General features: G+C 37.3%; 1 protein-coding gene across 5 annotated transcripts in view; it reads right to left on the reverse strand.

Annotated features, from left to right (window-relative positions):
- The window catches only part of MAN2A1 (mannosidase alpha class 2A member 1), a 119,087-nt gene that overhangs the window by 12,700 nt on the left and 89,164 nt on the right, over positions 1–17,223 (reverse strand). For 4 of the 5 annotated variants that reach the window (XM_087741592.1, XM_087741590.1, XM_087741591.1 and 1 more), the window contains 3 exons: positions 14,528–14,661; positions 13,267–13,408; positions 10,238–10,371 (listed from right to left, as the gene is read on the reverse strand). In XM_087741592.1, coding sequence (XP_087597718.1) covers positions 10,238–10,371; positions 13,267–13,408; positions 14,528–14,661 — 410 coding nt within the window. The other variant, XM_087741594.1, reaches the window with a different exon arrangement.

The following is a 17,223-nucleotide window of genomic DNA, read 5'->3' on the forward strand; positions in this document are numbered from 1 at the left end:
TGGAAGAATAGTTACTCTATATGCACATTCACTATGTGGGTGGCTTTCAGCAGTACCCTGCTGATGCTAAGTCAGAAGACGTAGTCCCACAGTCTCCATCTAATTAAAGTACTGCTCTCTCAAAAGTGGCATTATTTCCTCAACTTCAATGACAGTATTTAGCACTCAAAGTGTGAATGGAGCTCCAAACATGGCAGCCTTACAAACATTATGTACCGGCAAGATTCTGACGAATGCTACTGATACAGCTGAGTGCTGGCTTAACGAGCTCTAATCAAAGCAAATACTGCCTTTTTTAACTACCTTACAGCACATTCATATACAGTTATCCAATTGGAAACTGTCTGTGTTGAAATACAACCCTTTGAATGACTGTGCAATAGATGTAAACAAATCCTCTGACAGGATCTTTCCTTGTCATCAAAAGTAAGGTGAATAATTCTAAACCTTTAGGTTTGAGGAAAAATAAACAAACAAACCACACTCCCGTATAACCTTAGGTTACAATTTGCAACAAGAATGGCCTCATCTATAAAAGGTGCCCTTATATCAGAAATAAGCTATTTTATCAATAAAAGGAGGACAGAGCAGATTAAGAAAAGACTCAGAGTTTTCTGGCAAGAGTTTAAGTTGAGAAACTGAGGTCCTTAATTAGAGGGGAAAAACGCTAATTAGACTCTTCAGAAATCATTTAGTAATTGAATGGAAGAAAGAAATGGAAAATACTGTAGAGAATAAAGCTCAAACAGTTGATAATTGGACTTGCTGAGCTAACAGAGAAACAATTAACTTTTCAGAACAGACAAGTAGTCTAAAATTTCCCAAAATAAGGAAAGGAAACTGAGGCAGACAGAATATCGTATCACAAATCTTGACTATTTACTCCTCCTCTAGACTGGAGCAACTCCAGTCACGAAAGAAATTTAATTATAACTCCAAAACCCCACCAGCATCCAAACTATCTGATCAAACATACTGAAATGTGGATGCTGACTTTGGATGTCAGTGTATTCAGATAAAATCTGGAAACAGACAGAATTCGAGGCCTGCTAAATCAAGGGATGCAGATCAAAATAGTCCGATACCAAACCACCTGGTCTATTCCTAGAAGGAAAAAGTCTCTCATTCTCTCTCATGTGTGAGGAAACAATTTTTATCAACTTTCTCTGTCACAGGTTCAGAAAACCAACTAGCAGCACTCTTCACAGAAGAATGTTTCTGGACCAGAAAATCTAATCTGTGGAGTAAAAAGACTCTTCAGAGCATCTCTAGTCCCAAAACATAGGGAGACAATATTATTAAATACCTCTCGGTCATAATCTAGCAACTGACAGCAACTGAGATGGTCAGCCAAAGAATCTAAAGCTTCCCGAGACAAACTTGGAAAGAAAAATTTGTTTTTTTCTGTACAACCCAAAGATTGACAATCCATCTGCATGTTTGATGAGATATTGCTTCTACATGGGAAACTGGTTGAGTAATACTGTGCTAGCCTTCTTATAGGTGAGAAACCTAACAGCAGACATCATCTTTGACTATGTGAATATGCAGTTTTACAACACAAGACAAAAATAAGAGATGGGTAAAGACAGAGGCCTTAGCTTTAAAATTACATACATTCTTCCCCAAATGCAAACATCTTGAATCCTTAAATATGTGGAGTGCTCCCCACTTGAGGAAGGAGGTGTCTGTAAACAGGAAGAGAGTGAGAAAATTGCACAACATTCTTGCACACACATTGCCCTAAAGCTCCCAACTTGAAAGAGAAATTAATATTTTATTTGGGACTCATACAATTCAAATTAATGAAATTGACATCAGGCAGTAAATGGTTTCAACTTAGTTGTAGGCTTTACATGCAAGACTGCCTGTTTGTTACCTCACCAAGTGAAAATCAGATGCACTTGCTTTAAATTAATCCAAAGTTGCACACTGTAATACAAAAAGAATAATCGAAGTCTGACAAGTTCTGAAAGTCCTCCAGATATGCATGTGTCATTCCTTTTCTTCTGAGGCCAATGCCTGGAGCTAGATTTTTGTGTGCCTTAAAAACTCCTAGTGCTTTTAAGAAGGAAATGAGAAGGATGTTAGATAATGGGGCTCACACCCACAATGCAACAAATAGCAATTAGTCACTGATGACAACTGGATGAATTCTTCCGAGGTGAGTAATTCCTTTTCAGTGTCCAAGAGTGCAATGCTGATGTAACCACGTATCAAAGAAAACACTGACCATCACTTCAAGCAGCTTTCAAACTGACTAGCGGTTGCAGAGGGAATTTTATACAGAAATCAAATAAGGTGATAGGAAGATCTTCTCTGAGCAGTGGGATAAGAACACCTAAGACCTCAAAGCTGCACAAGAATCTTCAGCAGAACAATTTTCAGGTTATCTCTGTAAAAAAGCAGGTCCTCTACAATGAATTAGACTTTTAGGGAGGCCTGGATAAATTGCTACCAGAAATAACAGCCACAAACGTGAGTACTGAACAGGTAGCTATCCTGAAGTCTTACAAAGACTATAAACAAGAATACTGATGCCAGATTATTTTCTGCTATACTAGACCATCAATCTTTCCTGAAATCCTGCAAAAATATACGAGGCAAAAATCCTGAAAAATATAAGGATTAGATCTGCCTGAATTGTTCATATAAACATTTTTGTCAACACTGAAATATTCATCAGTTACATTAGAGTTTTGCACATCAAAGTGTAAATTCTTTTGGCAATATGTTGCAAGTCCTTTATTGAGAACCGTAATCTGGAATGCTTAGGGTTTTTTGATAGCTATTGACCAGCAAAGGAGGACTCAACTGAGCAGACAAAAACTGATATTACCTCTTTACCTCTGGGAATGGAAGATTTTCTATCAAATCCACTTAGAGGCTGTTATACTGGAAATGCATTTCTGCCACACTAGGTGGAAGGGGTCCCTGGAGGCTGATTACAGAGGAAATGAAAATTCTGAGGCACTGTAAAATATCCATGAGGCTGTGAGCTGGTTCAGAGCAACTCTAAAACCACCACAGAGCTTCTGTACTCCCTGTGAATTCTTAGCCAGCACTGAGACTGGAAGTAAGGAAACCTGGGACTGCTACAGGTAACCAAATCCAGGGAAATTTGAACCCACAGGAGGAGTTCTTCCCCATCTGCAAGAGCCAAATTTGGTAGTCTCTAAGACCAGGGGACTCCTCTCATCCCAGGTCAATAGACAGGAGCCTGCTGTGGTTCTGCTCCTCCAAGACCAGGCAGAAGAAAGGAAGAGCATGTATTCCCAATAGGCATGCACATACACACGCACACGGCCAGCCATACGAGTGAGCAGAGAGCATCACCTTTACCAGCACCCACATAAACACAGAGCACTTGGGTAACACGAGCAGAACAGACAATCCAAACCTGATTGTGCCCTCTAGCTGATCAGGTCTGAAGTTCACTAGTCCAAGATGTCACCTTCTTGATTCACAGGTGCACTCAACAACCACTGATTCCTCAAAAATCATTGTGCACTTTAAATGCATCTGATATCCAGGCCTGAACCTTAGGCCTCTTAACCATTCACCAGCTCAGACTTCACATACTTCCAGGTGCTGGCTGCATACATGTCAGCTTGAAGTTTGCTAGCAGTTTACAGGCACACACAGAAAATATAGGTCTTGCCAGCAGCTGGCAGCCAGTTGCACTGGTCCCTCAGTTCCACGATATCTCTCTCTCCAATAGCTGACACACAGACCTCTCATGCTACTTCCTTCCTCGTCTTAACCTGAAGTTGGCTAATGGTTCATTCACACAGATTCAGAAAAGGTTGTGCACTTGTACAGAAACCAGATTTACTAAGAATACAGGACAGGTTGTGGTGATCACATGTTGGACTTGATCAGACCCTTTTATGCCTATTTTACCCCTATTTTCCCCACTTGCTTCTCCTTGATCCTTCTCTTTCCCTTCCTATGCTGCTTCCACTGAACATCCCATAACAAGCCTCTTCATTTATTTTATTTTTTTTTGTTTAGACAAATCAAAAATTCTCTCCCTCCTCCAAATACTGTAAGTCCTGGACCCCGTTAGGCAATAATGCCCTTAGTCTGCATAAAGTGATTTCTGCTGAGTCACCTTGTTGGGTTTCACACCAGGAACAATCTAATCTTCTTCCTTTCATGGTGTCAGGAGCAGCCATTTCAGCATGCTCCATTCATCCCTGGTTAGGTTCCTTTGCTTCCTCCACCTATCACTGTTCCTTCAATGACTGTCAGGTCCTTGTATTTAATTTACTTAGTCTTTAATCAGATGCCACAATAGCAATCATGTTGTATAAGCAGATCATTTGGAGAACAGCTGCTCGCTGGTCTACAGAAGAGTGCAGATAGCAAAGAAAGTAACCAGCCACCATGACCATTAGCACACCACCATAATTAGTGAGATTGACAAATATGCAGCCATCAGTATAGCTGGATGAAAGGGATCACAAAAGCAGATAGACAGCATGACATGCTTTTCTCAACAACAGAAGTATTTTGTACTTTAGTTATAGCTTCTCCCACCAGTTTTATTTGTTCTTTTCTAATTCTTCTTACAATGTTTATATTGTTCAATAATGGTGCAGCAGGAGGAAGGAGGGACTTAATGCCTAAATAAATAATGCACGCTAGAGTTGTGGAAGGCACATGGTGCTAGATTTTGTTTCCTGATGACTGGGAAGAGCTTATCCTGTCCCCGATGATGGCAGAAGACAGTAATCAGAAATTTTCTGGAGTTCTGCTTTGATGAGGAAGTAGGTCACCAAACTGATGATGAAGACAGAAACTACACAAAGTTATCTCCTAATTTTTGTCCTCCGGAGAGGCTATCTGCACTGGAAGTCTGCTGCTCATGTGAAGTTCTTGCTGCTTATGGAAACTGCTCATTCCATGTGCAAGGAGATTATCCGCGGAGAGTTATTTCACTTGAGAATATAAGAAGCAGCAGCCCGACTTGCAGCCTTTCTTCCTCCTTTAAGAAGGATTCTGCCCTACCGCCAGTGCTTGCAACAGGAATGAGTAGGCCTTCCTAGAAGTGGTGATACTGAAGGGTTTAAATTTAAGATCTCAAACTGCACCAGTGCAGATAAGCTCAGAAAAGACCTTAAAGAGGTCTACTCTCCCACTTTGGTGAATTATATGGGCTAAAAATGGAAAGACCAAGCTTGAATACTATGCATACTACTGAAGTAAAATACTTTCCTTCTAAGCAGAGCTGGCAGACAGGTGCACACAAATGAAGACAAATAAAAAAAAGCCAAAGGAAAGTAATTCTCTGCAGAGATGTACGTACATACACAAAAAAACCACAAAAGCGACATAGCTGTAAGTCCAGAAATCAGAGGAAGGCAGTCCTTTGTACTACTTACTTCACCATGAGCCAGCTACAAGTGGCTGCTACCCTGTTGTAGGGTGAGAACATTCACTCCCTACCGCTTTGGACAGCATCACATAAATGGAGCTTGCAGACAAATCTGTCTTTATTTAGAACCTTTCTACAACACATCTTTGTCACAGTGTCAAGAAAAAAAGAGTATTTGAAAGAAATTAAGCTGTAAAGCGTCCTGGTATAAAAACGAGGACAGTGCTGCCCTGAAAGCAGATAGTATATGTAGATAAATAAGGAACACTGTTCTTAACCAGCAAACACAAACTTCCAGCATAAGAAATATAGTATCATCTATGTACTAGTAGAAGTAATAATAATTTAAATGTAGAGTTTTAAGCAAAGCTGTATAGAACTAACACATACCTGAGTCTCTCTTCAAATGAAACAAAAAATAGGTGTACCTCCCTTACTAAACTATGTGGCAAGGCTCTCAAGAAAATGCAGTGTTCTGTGTGACAGAAAGAGGGAAATGTCTTTTTTTTCCCCTATTGTGGCCACCATAAAATCCCAAAACATTAAAGTTCAAGATTTTGTATATATTTGATGAGTTCACTATGGTAGTCGTAAGTAAAACTGATATTAGAGTATCTGAAGTTGTCAAATATAGGCTTGAAAATGCTTCTACATGGTAGTAGTTAAGCCAATGTTGAGGTTTTGCTTTTTTGAAACATCAAGTTAATTATGCTTGTTAATGTGTGGTTACATATAGTATAGCAAGGCACAGTATAGTACATAGCTATTATGTGAAACGTACATATGCATTATAAATATGCACACCAAGTAAGTGGCAAATGCAACTCAATAATCAGACAGCAATGGCTATATCACCAAGCATGTATTTTCAGAGAAAGTGAATACTGACAGATATTTAATAAGAGAAAAAGAGTAGCTGTATGTGGTGGAAGAAAAGGAGTTTGATTATCTGACTGCCACATATTTGTGATTTTATTAACTGCCTGTATCATTGGTTCTCTGAACAATCTCCCCCAAACCACAGTAGCTATTTAAGCCATTGAATCCTGGTCCTCTGCTTGAGACCAGGTTATAAATCCAGTTATATAAATTGAGCAAGTCAAGGCAAGGCATGAAGTAGGAATCTGAAGAAGAAAGTGTGTGCCTGGAATGCCATCTTTTCTCCAGCTATGTCGTTGATGAAATAAAGATAATACCATTTTCTAAAAATCCTGTTTCATTCATATTCTTATACTAATATAACACATTAGGCCTGGAAAGTAAAAAGGTATCAATGCTTATTTTTAACAAAACTTATAATAATTGTAAAATAAAGAGTCTATATTTTCAAAAATAAAGAAACATTTACTCTTCTGACAAGCAAGTATTGATAACTGTGTTCCGTTTCATTCTCAGCTAAATAATAATCCCTTCAATTTAAAAATCAAATGCATTCAGTTCTTGTTTAACAATCTGAGGAAAAAGAAGAATGAATATTAGGAGAGAAGTCAAAAAGATATGCAGAGCCAAAAAATGCTTGCAAGGACAAAATGAACATATAAGCAGAATTAGTTACATGTAGCAGGAGGAAAAGAAGATGTATACAGAAGTTGTATCAAAACACAGCAACAACATCAGCAGAGGTCTGAGGGACACAGTTGTCAATAAAGCACGTGAGTCAATAAATCAGTAAAGTGAAATGAGATTTGCCCAGCTCTTTCTGCATACATAGCTTAGTTAATGAACAATACGACCATTCTGAATACACCTTTTGTAGTATCCAGCTTAGAGGATAAAAAAAAAAGAACAAAAATCCTTGAGCAAAACAAATCAACCTGAAGTCTTTTGCACAGAGGCAATATCAGCATGACTATTTGAATTCAAGAGCCAAAAACCAGGTAACATTATGATTAGGGACGTAGAATATAGGCTGAGTATGCTAGCAATTCTTAAGAATTCTACCTACCCACTGGACAGGTCAATCTTACACTTCAGGACATTCATGTGGTTTGATCTGCCATTAAAATATGCTGTTCAGGGTGGGGTTGGGGAAGGAAAAAAGTATTTTGGAGATGTAAATTAAAGGAAACTTTTGGTTGATACCGTCATAACTAAAAAAACTCCAGAGTAATTACACCAAAGTGGTGCGCGTTTACTTTAATTTTAAAGAATTGCACATCCTACACTTCACACACTCTCCTCTCGTGCGGAGGTTTCCCAAAGAGCAGAAGAAAATCCTATTCTTCAGAACTGTTTTTGAGAAAAGACAGAATGAAATATTTTGGAATACACTTTAGGAGAAGCTTGTACTGGCAAAGATGCCAAGTGATCAAAACTCTCTTCCCCTGTAGCTTCTACGGTTCCTCAAGTCAGTAACAAAATAGGGCTTGACAACAAAATTAGGGGCAGTGTATGAGTCACACTGCAGCTAATTACATATATAAGCTGTATATAATTTCTTCATAATTTTTCTGTCAGGGCTATTTTTAAACTATTATAATAACTACCTTCTGAGTAACAATGCACTAAAAAATATGTTTGTACATTTAATAAAACAGAAAGGGGACTACTACCCTTCCTTACTTTAACACATCTGAAACAGTTATATGAATCAGAAAATGTTACTGGTGTTCAGATAAATTTTGAAAAACAAAATGCTAGAACATTCTTAATATAGCAAAGGGGAATTCCAGATACAACACCAGATAGATGATGTTTCCTGAAAACATCTTGCTTGGCTCCTGCGGGTTGTGCACACTCTATTAGTTGTGCCAACAGCCCCTCTTTGACTGTGCCCACTCCCCCATAGCTTTGATCTCCCTTCTTTTCAAGTCCCTGCAAGAGTGTATAAGAACCAACTGCCCTTAAAGGCTTACTCTGCAGCTATTTAAAACCATTATAAGCTCAGCAACAAGGGTCAGGGGGAAGGAAGGTAGATGCTAGAACACAGGTACCCAAAACACCTCAAAGATTTTTGATCATAGCAGGTAACTGCCCCTTCTCCTTTGAAAGATTTTCAGCAACTTGCACAGAGTCTTTCAAAAATGGAGCAAAGGAAGAGGATTTTATTAAGAAAAGGGAAATATATTGTTATTCTACTGTGCTAATGTCTGACTGGTATCCCAAACAAACTGGTAAATGTATGCAAAGACACATGTAAATGTTTCACTAAACAGATAATCCCAGAGTTGTTTAGGCTGCCTTTGTTCTAATTGAGGTAACCTCAAACCATTTTCCAAAGGAGTGTTTTGGTTTGAAGCAGCAGTGCTGTTCTGAAATTAAATTTATGGCCAACCCCACTTAACCAGGCACTGCGCTAGTTTGCAGAGGAGTATCAGTGTGCATGGACTAGTTTTCTTTTAGAAGGAAGTAACCAAGAAGCTCCCCTGGAGGTATGCACCAAACGTGCTCTAACGCTTCACATCTCCATTATGGTCTGAACAGATGACTAATCCTTTGGACAGTTTAAGTCTGTTCTGACATAAAAATAGACCTGCTTTGAGCAGGGACTGGACTAGAAGACTTCCAGAGATACCTTTTAGTGAGTTATTTTATGGTTCTATGGAAAATACAAAAACTGCACACAGTGTCAATGCAAGCACCATGGCACTAACTGATCTGATCCACTCCTGTTGTTTCAAATTATTTGCTAATGTAGACCTAGATTTCCATGTCCAATAATTCTTACTTAGCAGCTTCACATTCTAATTTAGTACAACACAAGTTACGCTGGGTACTAAAGAAGTTTTCTGTGGCAGTACAGATCTCTCTGCAGGTTTCTTCTTGCAAAGGTACATTAATATGTGCAATGCTCATTGTTGTCAAAGATGCTGCAGAACTGCTGCAGTTGTTGTCAAAGATGCTGCAGAACTCAAGTTAGCTTCTTTCAAGTTAGCTCAGATATTTGCACACCACACTGATAAATGCAGTTAATATGCTGCCTGTGTTGTACAGGATGAGGAACTAGAAAATCATAATGACATGTACAACCTGAAAAAAACACTGTCAATCATTAAGTGGTGGAAATTAGCTTTAAGCTTGATATTATCATCCTCTCACAGTGGTTAATGATATCCATTATAAACCAGAATTAATTCCAATTTATCTGCATATTCATTAGCAGCTCAGTATACAACCTCTCATCTTTAGCTATGTGATGATTTTAAAATATATTCAGTGCTGTCATCATGATTCTACTGCCTCAGTATGAAGATGTACTTCTTATTTTGTCCTCCTCAAAAGTGATAGGAAAAAGAGCAAAGAGAGAAAATGCAAAGAACTGAAAGAAAATTGAAGAATTATTCAAAAAACTAATACAGGAAAAGGTGAACTGAGATGATCTGTGCAAGTAAAAAAAAAAAACCCTTTACAGAAAAATAGTCTCAACTTTCCCAGAATCATAATGAAGTGAGAAAGCTTCTATGTCTGGCATTTAAATATTTCCACTTCAATCTTATTTCCTAAGCAAATTAAATTTATAAGATGTTTTCTCTTCCCACCCATTCATCTGAAATAATTTGTCAACCTTTGTCCAGATTCAGTTAACTTTGTTAAGAAGCAGTTAGCAATTTTTTAACAGCTTCCTCAATTAAAAAAAAAAAAAAAGAAGAAAAAAGAGGAGAATTCCACAACAGTACTCCAGTCATATGTTGAAGCGTGAGTGAGGAGAGCAGACACTGCAGGTATTTGCGTGAGGAATAGCGAAAGATGAAATCTTTATGATGAGAATATGCAAGCAAGCTGACAAAACTCCCTTGGAAGCTGTTTCCTTAGTTCTACTGCTCATAGAATGACTTCTTTACTGAATTCACTGCTGCTGCAACAGAAATAAATATTTATATCTTAATTAACCAGAAAAATCCAGACAGTGAATCCTACCACATCTGTTCCATGTCTTCTTTCCAGCAGAAGTCGGAAGATATTAGCTGTAATCTTGTTATCTTGGACACCTTGTCCAAGGCCACGGTTGTCATCCTGCATAAGTCGACGATCCATGATCACTTCCAACTGACCTGAAAGAGCAATACAAGAATTATACTGGTAACCAGAATATGTAAAGCTTCTATTAAAAGAAAAATACCCTGAAATATAACTTAAAGAATCAGAATTTTTCTCTTGCATATGGAAAAGTAATAGCAAATCAATATTGTTAGGACTGATTATGAAAACAGTTAATACCTTTGGGCTTTGGCTCTTTATAGCCTTCCAAAAAAATTTCACAAGCCTTTCAGAAGAAGGTCCTGAAAGTTTTTAACATAAGAGTCTAAATAGAAGTTTAGCATGAAAAGTTATTACTGTTAACTATTATTTCTAAGTCTGTGCAAAAAGTTAGAACCACAGTAAGAAGGACAAACCTATAATAAACTTTTGTCAAAGTTTACAAACAAAACTTAGATCTAGATCCAAAACTACCTAACCGCATTTCTGACATTCTTTAAGAAGCTAGAATAATGAAGGCTGACAAAATAAAGCTTTATTATTCTTAGGGCAATTGTGACCAGCAAATACAAACAAAATGATCAGTGCTGCTAAAGTCAGAGATGAAAACAATTTCAAAAGTGGGTCAAATATTAAAAAAGATTGTTTTAGGGAAATTTCTGGCTTAAAAATGGTGTAAGTGTACTGCATGAGGCTTCAGGACATAAGTGATCCCTGCTAGCCCATTAATTATCCATCAGACTGCAGGGAAGTCCATGTCTAAATGACAGTGGTGCATCCATCCCATCTATCTGGAGGCCTTCCCTGGGGCATGGAAGATAATCCACTATCTAGTAAATTAGAGCAAACTGGATGGAATTTACAAGGTGGAGGATGTTCAGCATCTAACATTAAAAAATGATTATGCATCCAATCCCACAAATGGGAAGAGAGATGGAAAGTAGGAATAAAGTTGTAGCATATGCACTTCACGGGTTTTGATCAAGTCTCTTAGAAGTTGATGTTGAATACTGATGACAATAAAGTAAGAAATCCTACTCCATACTGCTGAGATCATCGGACAGCATGAGAGTTAACTAACTGCTGCATAGTAAGGAACCTGTATCTAATCAAAGAATGAGAAGCGAGAAATAATCAGCTGTTCATATAAATCTCAGATGGTGGGTTATCCTTTGAGACACACAGTCTCAGACAAACAGATACACAGCTACTGAAGGTGCTTGCCTAAACTAATGTTTTTGAATCTTCTTCCAGGATCCATTTGAGATCCTGAAGGGCCTTCAAAAGAAGTGATGATAAATGATAAAAAGTCAGCTGAATATGTTCTCCTCCTTTCTTTTAGTGGGAGCAGTAGGTGCTGTTGCTAACTACCTCTTAACCTTGAGTGACATAGAGTTGCCGAAGAGTGATATAGTTAAGAAATTAATGCCATGACCAGGTATGGGATACATCTTTTGCTCTTTTAACTGGAGTAGGGGAAAGGCCTCTAATGTCCTCTAACGGGGTTGAAACCAATGTTCACAGAAAGCTAATTTCTCCCTGTTACTTAACTGCAATTTGTCAAACACCATTAGCCTTAACTTCCTTAACTTGAAGACAGAGAGTAGGGGTCTCTGTGGACTTAGATACTGCGTTATTCTGTGATACAGAGACTAGGATTGTAAAAGAACAAATACAGACACTACTACAAGGCAATGGAGCCTCTGCACACAAATTTAGTCTCCAGTACCTATGTAATGAGTCCCTACAAACATTTGGTGGTGTAAAGTTCACTCACAAGATCAGGCCAAAGGGAATTTGGTTTCTAGCAATGGAAGGCATGAAAAAATGTGGTTTGGGTCTTGTATCAGGTGGCCTTGGAACAAAAGGATGGTATTTTCCGCTGTGGCTTTATTAAAGCATCAGTCTATAGGCCAGTGTTAACTCTCTGCCCTAAAATGAATTAGGTTTGCTAATACTGCCATCAGTCTAGTACAGTCTCCATCTTTTGTCAGAATATAAATTAATATGACTTTTTTCTGAAAAGAAACTGGGAAGTAGGTTTTGGCATTTTTCTGATGGGCTTTTCTTCTTCTCAATATTCATTCCATTGTTTTTCAAAATGGTGTAAATTTAAACTCACAATATATTACAGCAAGGAATTATACATCTTAAGTTATGAATTATACACCTTATGTTGCCCACTACTTCCTAGCTTTATTTGAATGCCTCCTCATTCTGGTAGCAGTATAGACTGAACAACTGACCTCTGTTTCCACCCCTCCAGGCCATTCCTCATAGCCTCCTCTGCTGTGATGGACAAGGCTGCATCCCTTTTGGAATTCTTAATATGAATTGATATTTCTTGTCAACATATTCATCAGCTCTTTCAAAGTACTTCATTAAATTTATTAGGTATGATCTTGCTTCAGAAAAAAGTATGTTGGTTCTCATCCAAGGTCATTTTCATCCTTTAATTCACTAATTCTAGTCTTCAAAAAAGCTGCTATTGTTTTCCTTGACAGGGATGTTAGCCTGTACTGTGTATACCCTAAGACTAGTGCTTTCTACCCTAAAGCAAACAAACAAATCAAAAAACATGATCAGCATCACATTATCCATCTTAAGCCCTCTGCTACCAGAGCAGTACAAAAGAGAACAAACCACTTAGTTTTGCTGTTTCATCCTTGAGTTCCATCAGAGTTCTCGGGTGAAAAATACCTGGATCTGACAACTGATTGCTCATTTTGTATGTTTCGTAATCTCTCTCCTTTGTCTCTAGTTTGAGACAGATCATCCATTGTAGATGACAGAATCTCATGCGGGAACAACCTCTGCCTCGTCCCTTATGGACATATTCTAAAAGTTGTCAGAGTTGGAGAAACCTATTTCCTTTCTTCAAACGCTAGTAGGTATGGTAACGTCTGAATGAACTATTTCAGACAATCATGAAGGATAGGCCTTTATAATATCTATCATCTCATACTTACCATTTTTCAAGCTTGCAACACCTAGAGACTGAGCTGAATGAAGTGTCAAACGAACGCCAACATCTTGGATATAAGCCATTGTAGTCATAGGATAGATATTTGCTTGAAGAGGCAATTTGCTCATCGTCAGTCTGGGCTGGATCTGCAGTATGAACACGACTTCAATAAAATACATTCTTTTTATGCATTTAAATTTCAAAGACCTTTTCAGACATTTATCCCATGTGCTTTAGAAGCACTGATTGACAACCGGCACCAAAGCATTCACTCGACTGTATTATTTAGCTTTTTGGAGATTTATGGCTAAAATTACCACTTTGGAAATGATAACTTCAATGTACTTTTAGATCAAAGAATATTTAAAAAAAAACCTGGAAGATTCATCAAGGGAACCTGCAAAAAAAGGAATAATCACAGTTATAGAATGAGAGAAAATTTTTTCTCCTCTAGAGAGCAAAGCAGTGAATAGATTCAAGGTAGCAGAAAAGGAATTGTTGATTTTTAATGGGAACTTATTAAAGTGCTAGTGGAATTCTTGAATGGTACATGAAAAATGAGTAGTAGTATTAAAATTATTTTCATGTTTAAATATTCACTTTACTGTCTCCAGCAAAATGCAGTACTGCACACTAACTGGAAAAACAGTAGTCTCTTACTCAGCAGGAATGGTTTTCAATGCATTTGCAAAACTATTTTTAGCAAGGAAGGAAGGTAAGGAACAGAAAATTTTCTTTCTTTTGTGTGTGCTGCAGAGTCAAAGTTAATAAAATAGTCGCATTATATTTCATCAGATGCATTATCAATAGAGCAAGTTTTTACACTGCAAAAATACGTCACTTATTTCCACCACAGCAGCAAGTGGTTGTTCTCTAGGTCTGAGTTGCTGGACTGTATGCACATCTCGCATTGTGCTACCCAAAGGGCGCTAATTAAATAGACAAAGCAGAGGGGAAAGAAGGCATGTGGACATACAAGCAGCTACATGGTAGCTTTTCATACCTTGCTGTATTACAATTGTTATGTTAAAAAGGATACAAAAGGAATATTTAACAAACCCCTTGAAAGAAAACAGTTGCTACTTCATCTGGTCTAAATCAAACTTTATAATGGATACATTTTTAAAACTTCTCTCCTTTGAAATGATTAGTGGAGTTTAACATGAGAGTTTGATTAATATGACTAAAACTCTTTACAATCAGAAGTATTAAGACAGTTAAAAACTGAGACTCTAAGGCTTTTATAATTAATAGACAATAATTACCTGATATCCATTAAGATCAGTATAGAATCTGTTTTGACTATTTATGTCAGATGAAATTCTCATTGCAAGCTCACGATTATATTCGCCTCTAATATCCACAATATTGGAAACTTCAAGAGACTGGCCTTCCAAACCTACATGAAAAAGATGCATTTAAAATCTCTCAATTTTTAAAAGCGATTGCCACATATATAAGAATGACTATGCTCCCAGAACACAGTGATATAGTTTTCCCCTACTAGTTTTCCTTTTCTGTTATATATACCCAGATATTTGAAGCCAGTTCAGTTATGTACCATATGATATAGCAGTACTTCTAATTCAGTACTCATTGAACAGACAGTCTGAAACCTTCACTGAAGTAGAACAGAAGCAATTAATGATAAGAACCAATGTGCGTTCTGGTAAATCAGTAGGAAACAACACACAACTGTTAACTGCTGCCTTTACCAAGACCTAGCCATTCACTTCTTCCCTTGACTCTTAGGCAGCTGTAGCCATTCACAGACAGGAATGAAGTTACCAGCTTCTTGACAGCAACTGTACCACTAAGCAGGAAACTGGTCAGCTGTTTTAAGGAAAATTCTACCCATTTTGGTTAAGGACAGTGAATTAAGAAACTGCACACTGATATGATGACAACCAGGACACAAGTCTTTGTTGACAGGGGAAAGATGTCTATTTACTAAAAGAAGGATTAAGTATCTGAAAATGCAGACAGATGTTCATTGAGTTTTTTTTCTACAGTGCCTCACACTGAAAATTAAATACCTTTAATAGTAACCTGACCTTTTCAACTGGACTGGAATCATACCATCATTCAGCATGACCACTTCTACCCTTTCTGTAGTCTAATGGGACTAACAATTGTGAAAAGAATTCTGCCAAGCAGAAGAGAGATATGAAATTTCTCTATGTAGTGAGATGAATTTACATTGTGCTTGTCTGACGGATTGTAAACAGAAGTCAGTGGAAAGTGAGGGACTGATTAACCAACTTAGTGCTTTAAAACTTGAAGACAGTATTTTAAAATCTTAGATAATACATACTTTTTTTTTTTCAACAATTCACTGTATGTCAACTCACAAGACCCAGAGGCATGCTTATCCGTTTGGGCTCCTGAACTGTGGAATCTTTTGCAGAAGGACAAAATATCTTTGAATAAAATTCCTAGATTCCTAAGCACATAAACAGAGGTTAGCACAACCTCCTTGTCCTTCTACACATGCAGTTTTCAAATTTTTTTAGCAGTTGTGTTTAAAAGCATGTTGGAATAGTTTCCTTAAGGTCTTTACTTTTTCAAATTCTAAAAAAACCCACTCTGAACCTTTACACAATGGAATGCTGAAAGAGTCCACCTGCTTCAATTTTTATGCTATTATTTAATTTAGTATGTATAACGCAGTCAGGGTTGTGATTTTGTCACCTGAATGAGGAGACTGTCGAGCTCTGTATTTGTTTCCTCATCTTTTTAAAAATCTGAATGCCACCTGCAGCAGTACCAGCAACTGTTTAAAAAGTTAACATTTACCAATGGCTACCATACTACAGTGCTAAATGAAAAACATTTGGTTCAGGTAATTACTTCCATTTTCCCCAGACCCAGTCTGGAAAAACTGGATCTATACACTTCACTTTTGACGCTCTTAGTCATAGATTTTCTAACAATTTTGAAGTAAGACTATTACAGCGCAACTATATTGAACAAGGATACAACATTTTAGTTTACAATGTTAAAATGACCAGAGCATGAACTACTCTCACCTCTTTCCTACTGCATAATTTGAGTTAATACAAAAATACAATTACCAAGATAATGAAACATAAGAAGCTTCTGATAAAAAGATGAACAAAATCATGCTGATATCAAAACCAGACACAGATGTAAGCAGAAAAAGTTAAAAATCACTCCTTGGTCAATTACTGAACAGAGCTGTCAAGCCAGAGTATTTTCTGCTCAAAAATCAACAGAATTCTGAAGCCAAAAGTGGAAAAAGTAGTGTTTTATCAAAATTGCTGAAGAAGCTGTAGGAATCAGAAGTACTGTCCAACAGTTGAATTAGCCACACGATCAGGCTTTCCACCCCCTGGCAAGCAAGTAGGTTACAACAGAGGAGTAGAAGGTCTTTATTTAAAAATAAAATGTATGTATACACATATATATATTTATTTCTCTCCACATGCTTTGTTACTGTACCTATCTAGTAAGACTTCAAGATACCTTCTTTTAATTGAAGTAATGCTATATAAATAACTTCCCTTACAAAACCCAGGAAACAGACTTCAGCAAACAATGATACAAAGTCATCAATTTTCAAACTTTGAAAAAGGCCATTTCATATGAAGAAATTAAAATAAAAACACACCATAAAAGTAAACAGAGAAAATATATAAAATAATTGCATCATTTTTCCTTGTAAAAGCTGGGAACATGGTACAAGACTTCACCATGATGACTGGATTCATAACGGTATAAGTATTGAAACAGTGCAATGAATGAAAAATTGTTAAAAAAAGAGAAAAAGAACTAGGTAGTGCACTCAAAATGAAAGATAAACTTATGTGTAAGGAATTGGCAAGCAAGTTATTTTCCATGATGACTCATTTTCTGTGAACTGTGAAATGGAAGTATAATACTTCTGACAGGCACTTACTAACGAATTAAAGAAAAGGGAGTATTACAAAGAAATCCATTT

Source organism: Nipponia nippon, unplaced genomic scaffold (genome assembly GCF_047370975.1).
Source record: "Nipponia nippon isolate SJK-2023a ecotype South Korea unplaced genomic scaffold, ASM4737097v1 scaffold_8, whole genome shotgun sequence".
Classification (NCBI taxonomy): domain Eukaryota; kingdom Metazoa; phylum Chordata; class Aves; order Pelecaniformes; family Threskiornithidae; genus Nipponia; species Nipponia nippon.